The sequence below is a fragment of the Nothoprocta perdicaria genome, unplaced genomic scaffold, assembly GCF_003342845.1.
Source record: "Nothoprocta perdicaria isolate Ctin4 unplaced genomic scaffold, notPer1 scaffold_34, whole genome shotgun sequence".
NCBI lineage: Eukaryota > Metazoa > Chordata > Aves > Tinamiformes > Tinamidae > Nothoprocta > Nothoprocta perdicaria.
In genome coordinates this window covers 948,555-955,404 of record NW_020455577.1, presented here as the reverse complement: position 1 = coordinate 955,404, position 6,850 = coordinate 948,555, and the positions used below count along the sequence as shown (strand labels likewise).

Here is a 6,850-nt window from a genome sequence, read left to right as displayed (position 1 = left end):
GGCCCGGCTCGTGGCCAGCCTGGCCGACCTGCCGGCCCGCCTGGACGCCCGCAAGCGCGTCGCCCCGCAGGACTTCGCCGACATCATGAAGCAGCGGGAGGAGACCCACCACCTGGGTGAGGGGCGGCGGGCGCCGCGCGACCCCCTGCGCCCGCCGGCGCGCTGAGCCCCCCGCGCTCTCCCCGCAGCCAACCACACTCCCCACGGCTCCGCCGAGGACCTCTTCCCCGGCACGTGGTACCTGACACGCGTGGACGACAAGTACCGCCGGCTCTACGCCAGGAAGCCGCTCTAGCGGCGCGGCCGCCGTGAGTCCCGGGGCGCGCCGGAGCGCGTCCTGCCCCCGGCTCCTTCCCCCAGCTCCCTGCTGCCCAAAATCCGGGGCTGGCTTCATGGGAGACTCCCCCTTGCAGGGACTGCAGACAGCCTGCAGTGTTCCCGGCCACGAGGCTGGTGGTGACCACGTTTCCTGGGAAGCCGCGGGCAGCACACAGGAATAAAGAGCCGGATGAGCTGGGCGAGTGTGGCAGCCTGTGGCTTCGGGAGCAGGCGGCACTGCTGCCTGGCCCCTCGCCGTTCCCCCCGGAGACCCTCTCCCGGCGGGAGCATGGGACACGTGCCGGGGCAGACGGCACCTCCCGCTCTACCCGCAGTGCCGCAGTGGCCCCTGCGCATGGGGAGGTCCGAGCCGAGCCCCAGTTTGGGGTGGGGAGCTGGCAGAACGCCAGGTCCCCTGCGGGACCTGCAAATTGAAGCAGCCTCCTTGGGAACCCCAGGGATCCCATTCCCACGGGAATAGCCAGGGAGCCTGTTCCCAGGAGCAGGGAGGTCCCAGCCCTCCTGGGGTCTTCCCTGGCTTCTCCATCATTTAAATCTCTCAGGAGGGGGTTCAGTGTGGTCCTGCCCCTATGGGGGCAGCGGGCTGAGCCGATATCCAGAGCAGGGAGCACCCACGGGACTGTGGCTGTCCCTCCGTCCATGCGGGACCGCGGCTGGGCAGAGACCTTTGCACCCCTTGAGCAAACAGTCACGCGGCGCCAGCAGCCCCGTGTGCCCCCGCCGGGCTGGGGGCCGCGGGTGAGGGAAGGAGGGCGCACGTTATCTCCTCCAGGCTCTTTATTGAGCACGGGGCCGGCGTGGGCGCAGCGCGGGCGCCGGGGGCGGCCGGGGGGGTGACGCTCCCTTGGAGGGCGCGGAGCGGAGCGGGCGCCCGGCAGCTACAGCTGCAGCTGCAGGGCCTCGGTGACGCGCGGCTTGAGCTCGCCGAGGTCGGGCAGCGGCGCCGAGAGCCCCGCGACGCTCCACTGCTCGCCCGCCGCCGCGCTGGAGCTGTGGTAGGACTGCAGCTGCACGCCCGCCTTCCCCAGCAGCCCTGGCCGAGAGGCAAGGGGGTTGTGGTCACCCAGGTGACCCATGGTCTGTGGTGCCAGTTTTTCCCCCCATGACACATCCTTTGCTCTGGAGCCCCTTAATGCCATGTTGCAGCCACCCCATCCCAGTCTAACATGCAACATGTCCCCCTTCACCATGGTCTCCTCCCCACCACCACCCCGCATGAAGCCACCAGGCGCAGGGTGGCACGAGGTGCTCACCGGTGAGCGCGGGCAGCGCGCTGGGCTCCTGCGCTTTGGCTCTGTAGATGAGCACGGAGCCGGAGAGCGGCACGGGCTGCTTGAAGGTGGCTCCGTTGAGCTCCCGCAGCACCGGGGTGCTGCCCTGCACCGTGCCCGCAGCCCGGTGTGGGGTGCCCTGCAGGGCCACCTGCAGCAGCCCCGCGCTGCCGTCGGGCTCGGGGGCCAGGTTGTTGTGGGTGGCTGTGACCTGCCGGAGAGAGGCGGCCGCTCAGCACCCAGGCGTGCACGTTGGGGCACCTTCCCACCCGGGAATGGCCACAGAGGGCCCTGGCGAACGTCCTTTTGGGACATCCCAGTCCGAGAGCCAGGTGAGCGGCTCGTGGGGTCGTCCCACACCCAGGGCTTGTGTGGCCGGTGCCCACACACCTTCAGCCCAGCCTCCTGGGCAAGCAGCAGGGCGTTCACCAGGGTCACCTCCTTGTGCGTGCCTCCAGCCAGCATGCCCGAGGCCACGGCGGGGCACAGGTAGCTCCCGGCCTCCTGCAGGGGCGTCCCTGGGATGCAGAGAGGAGGCAGGGCATGGATGGACCAGCAGCAGATGGAGAAGCCAGTCCTGTACTGGACCTGCCCATCCCTGCACATGGCTATGCAGGCATGTACCCTCCATCCATCCATCCATCCATCCATCCATCCATCCATCCATCCATCCATCCACCCACCCACCCACCACCCACACATGCCTTGGAGTCCCCACGCCGGAGCACGGGGCCCACCCTGCTGGGCTCACCTAGGGTGCAGACCTGCACGTTGCCGTGCGCTTGCTTGGCCATGGCCTGCAGCACTGCGCCCAGGGCCTTGGCCAGGGCGATCCAGGGCTTGGTCTCGGGGGCGAAAGCCTTGCTGAGAGCCTGCCCGTTGACCTGCGAGAAAGAGCGGGGCAAGAAGTGACACCCCCACCAACACTCAGGGTGGCCTCCTGCCACGTGGGGCCACATGGGGAAACGGAGGCACAGAGGCCTTGGCCTCCGGGTTGCAGCCTTGCTCCCTTTCAGGAGCCTCCTTCCTGGAGGAGTCCCGTGCAGCGTCCCCAGCGGGACTCACCGTGCCCGTCAGCCCCTTCCCCGTGGCCATGTCCACTATCTGCATGGCGATCTCCTTGCCGCAGCGGCTCTGCGCCTCCCGCGTGCTGGCGCCCAGGTGCGGGCAGCAGATCACATTGGGGTGGTTCACCAGCTCGCGGTCCTTGGGGGGCTCCTGCCAACACAGCCCCCGGCCCGGGAGCGCACGGGCGCGTTCAGCTCCCTCCGCCACCAGGGAGGCCCAGGAGGGCAGAGCGAGGCTGGCGCGGGAGGCTCGCCGGGCGCCGCTCACCTGCGTGAAGACGTCGAGCGCGGCGCCGCCGCACTGGCCCGAGCGCAGCGCCCGCAGCAGCGCGCCCTCGTCCACGATGCCGCCGCGCGCGCAGTTCACCACCTGCACGCCGCGGCGGCACTTGGCGAACGTGCTGTCGTTGAGGAGCCCTGCGGCGGCAGCGCCGTGAGCGGAGGCAGTGCCGCGCGCCGCCCGGCCGCCCCACGGCGGGCACCCTACCCGTGGTGGAGGGCAGCAGAGGCGTGTGCACCGTGATGAAGTCGCAGCGGGGCCAGACCTGCTCGAGCGGCAGCTGCTCCACGCCGAAGGCGGCCGAGTCCTCGGGGGCGATGATGGGGTCGTAGCCTATGGTCTGCGGCAGAGCGGGCGATGCAGCCCAGCGCCGTGCCCAGCGTCGCGGGCAGTTGGGCCCAGGAGGGCCCTGGGGCTGCCCCAGCTCCTTACCTTCATGCCGAAAGCCTGCATGCGGGTGGCCACCTCTCTGCCGATGCGGCCCAGACCCAGCACGCCCAGCGTCTTCCCATTCAGCTCCATGCCCATGTACTAGGGCGCACAGCAGATGTGACCGGGGGGCTCCCCGTGTGGCCACCTCACCGCCCCGAGGTGCTGCGCCCGGGTCCTACCTTCTTACGGTCCCATTTGCCTTCCTTCATGGAGGCGGCCGCCTGCGGGATCTGCCTGCGAGGGGGAGGCTGCGGTGAGGAGCGGGCGCAGGCGGGCAGCGGGACGGCGCCCACCCCGGCGCCCACCCGGCCACTCACCTGGCCAAGCAGAGGATCATGCCGCAGGTGAGCTCGGCGGCGCTGAGGCTGTTCCCAGCTGGCGTGCTAGGGGCACACAGCGGTCAGAAACCGGCACAGAGCCGGTGCCTTTGCCTGGGGGCTGTCCCTTGGGACAGAGGGTCCCTCGGCAGCCCGACACCCGCCCCATGCACCACGGGGCCCTAAGCACGGGGCTCCCAGGTGCGGTGTCACGGAGGTGCGAGGGACTCCCGTAGAAATCCCCGGTGCGCCCTCGGGGACCCCGCTCCTCCTTACTTCATCACCAGAACGCCCTTCCTGGTGGCCGCCTCCACGTCCACGTTGTCCACGCCGGTGCCAGCCCTGCCCACCACCCGCAGCCTCTGCGCCGCGGCCAGCACCTCGGCCGTCACTTTGGTGGCCGAGCGGACAATGAGGCCGTCGCAGTCCTGGCGGGGCAGAGCGGGCGTCTGGGCGCGGGGCTCCGCGAAACCCCCCCGGGCTCTTGCATCAGACGGCGCGCGCGGCGGGACGGGACGGGACGGGACAGGACGGGACGGGACGCGACGCGACAGGAGGGCGGCAGCGTGGCCCCGGCGCCCACCCCCGGTCCCACTCACCCTGATCTCCTGGAGCAGCTCGGCGGGGCTCAGGCCCGGCTTCTCCACGACGCCGATGCCGCCGGCCTGCAGGATCTCCCTGCAGCAGGGGTCCAGGCTGTCGCTGATCAGCACCTTCTGCAGCTTCGCCAACGCCATGGCCGGCGCCGTCGGGGGGGCTGTGTCCGGGGGGGCTGTGTCCGCCTGTCCGGGGGGGCTGTGTCCGCCTGTCCCCGCGGCTCCCACCGAAGAGGCGGCCCGAGCGCGGCCCCCCGCGCTAAATGCGCTGCGAGCGGGGCATGTTTGGCGGCAGCGCCTGCCGCTCATTGGATGCTATTTCCCTAATCCCACCTCTTTCCCCCACCTCTTTCTCCTCCTCTCCCCATGGCAGCCCATGCCCCGGAGCTGGGGGGGGAGACTGACTGGGGGAGATCGGCCCGCCCAGCACCCCTTGTTGGGGTGCGACATGGGGAGCAGAGCCCCAACACGGGGGGCACCGGGACCCACTGCCACCCGTGCAGCCCTGCAGCTGCTGTTGGGTCTGGGAACCTGCTGGACCGTCTGGGGGGTCAAAGGGGACCATAGCACCCGTGGGGACAGCCGGAGTGCCAGCACCGTGCCTGGGGAGCAGAGTCCTTGCGGGCTCCCCTTCGCACCCTCTCCTGCCCCAGTTCCCCTGCTCAGCGGCCCAGCTGTGCCCAGGACTGAGGTGGGAGGGGAATGGTCACGGTGGGGCCAGAAGCAGCCGCTGTGGTGCCGCCTGCCCATGGCCTGGGCTGGGCAACACGCTGCTGTGCCCCAAAGCTGCCCACGCCGCTGGCAGGAGGCAGCGCGGGGGGTCCCCACAGCCGCGCAGGGCCCGGTGCCCTCCATTGAGCAACGCATTGATAAGAGGCGGGGGGCACGGTGCCAGCCCAGCCAGCAGCCCCCAATTGCGTGGGGCGCCCTGGTGCCGCCCAGCAAACGCCTCCGCGGCAGAGCCACGTGGGCGCGAGCAGTGACCTCGGCTGGGGAGAGCGACAGCCCTCGGGGAGGGGGCAGAGCACGGGGCCCAGCGGTGAGGATGAGGAGGGGCAGGGGCCTTACTCATATGTGGCAGGATTATTGCACGGTGCTGCCAGGCTAGAACACGACTTGTTTGATGTCACTCTCTCCACGAGCTGTGGGGCGAGCAGTGGGTCGGAGCTGGTGCAGGGGGCTGAGGTGTCCCCACGGGCCGGCCCAGTGCGGGCGATGCTCCGCGGCGCCGTTACGCACCCCGTGGTCCCGGAACAGCCGTGACGCCAGAGGGGAGAAAGTCCAGGGCGGCCAGCACAGGGCGAGAAACAGGGTCAAGGGCTGCAGGCACAGCAGAGCTGCCATGGTCGCGGGGTCCAGGCACGGCCCTGTCCCCCGGCCACCTCACAGCACAGGCAGAGAACCAGGGACCAGCATCCAGCCTCGGAGCCACTGGCACCGCAGCTTGGTGCGACCCCACGGCCACCCCCACTGCCCTTCAGCACTGGCCCTGGTTTCCAGCACCCGCTAGCACTTCAGACCTGAGCTGGCAGCTGCTACGTTTTGGGAGGCTGGGGGGCAGGCTGGGACTGTGGGGGGCTGGCAGCGCCCGCATCCCGTCCTTGGCGTGCACGGTGCCGCGCGTGGAGGCGGTTGCGCATGGAGGCGGTTGGGAGCTGCGGGCGCCTCTCCGGGCGGGAGCCGGCACCCGCGTGGCCAAGAGGCGGCACCGTGCTCCTGCTTTCCCCGGCCGGCTGGTGCCCTCTCCTGGGGAGCAGCACCCAAGGCTTGGCCCCGCGGCACCCCAACACTACCCGCACTGCCAGCGGGCTGAGCAGGGGCGCAGGACCCGACCACAGTGCCCACAAGCACTGCGACACATTGGATACAGCCGTGCTCCATGTGCCCATGGGTTGTCCCCATGGGGAGCCTGGCCAAGGTGACATGAAGACACAAGGACAGAACAGAACAGGATACTAGGGAAGGCCAAGGGCAGCAGCAGGGATGGAGAGGAGGGGCTTGGGATATTGAGACAGGGGAAGGAATTAGGGGTGCCCAAGGGGATGAGAGTTGTCAGGGCAGAATGGGGGTGACAACAGGATGAGCGAGGGTGAGGGAGCTAGGTGTTCGGTTGTGAATGTCCGGGTTAGTTTCTGAATGTGGCTGTCAAAGGAGAACTGGGGTGACAGGGGCACCAAGTAGGGGCTGAAAGTGATGGAGGGTCCCAGGGAAGAACTGGGGGGCCGGGATGGAGGGCTGAGGGTGCCATGAGGGATCTGGGCTAACTGGAGGTCCCCTAAGGTGACTGGAGGGGCAAAGGGGGAGGACTGGGGACTCGGACTGTGGGGGATGGATTGGGGCTGGGGCCGGGGGAGGGCAGCCGAGGGTGACGGTGGGGCAGGAGGAGGAGGTGGAGCGCTGGAGACGGTAGAGGTGGAGGGAGGGAGGGATGAAGGCTGGAGGAGGAGGAGCAGCGGGGGATGCCGCCGCGGCGGGCGGAGCCGGCCGGTGCCGCAGAGCCGCCTCCCCGGCGCACGCTGGGGCGGCCCGGCCCGGCCCGGCCCGGCCC

The 6,850-nt window shown here is 70.1% G+C and overlaps 2 protein-coding genes across 2 annotated transcripts in view; one reads left to right on the top strand and one right to left on the bottom strand.

Moving 5' to 3' along the window:
• Nucleotides 1–438, top strand: part of HMGCS2 (3-hydroxy-3-methylglutaryl-CoA synthase 2) — a 2,858-nt gene extending 2,420 nt beyond the window's left edge. Inside the window, exons 8-10 of the mRNA XM_026043759.1 lie at nucleotides 1–116; nucleotides 189–308; nucleotides 414–438. The exon at nucleotides 1–116 is cut by the window's left edge and continues 5 nt beyond it. Of these exons, the coding sequence (XP_025899544.1) occupies nucleotides 1–116; nucleotides 189–295 (223 nt within the window). The 3' untranslated portion in view covers nucleotides 296–308; nucleotides 414–438. The remainder of the gene's footprint in view (nucleotides 117–188; nucleotides 309–413) is intronic.
• A 768-nt stretch (nucleotides 439–1,206) lies between these two features.
• PHGDH (phosphoglycerate dehydrogenase) lies at nucleotides 1,207–4,489 on the bottom strand. The gene is made up of 12 exons (XM_026043802.1): nucleotides 4,306–4,489; nucleotides 3,983–4,134; nucleotides 3,707–3,772; nucleotides 3,569–3,623; nucleotides 3,390–3,488; nucleotides 3,165–3,297; nucleotides 2,946–3,094; nucleotides 2,676–2,828; nucleotides 2,362–2,494; nucleotides 2,001–2,128; nucleotides 1,593–1,821; nucleotides 1,207–1,372 (listed from the first exon to the last, which is right to left on the bottom strand). Exons 1-12 carry the CDS (start codon nucleotides 4,441–4,443, stop codon nucleotides 1,218–1,220), a joined length of 1,590 nt encoding a protein of 529 aa, XP_025899587.1. The 5' UTR covers nucleotides 4,444–4,489; the 3' UTR covers nucleotides 1,207–1,217.
• Between the last annotated feature and the right edge of the window lie 2,361 nt (nucleotides 4,490–6,850).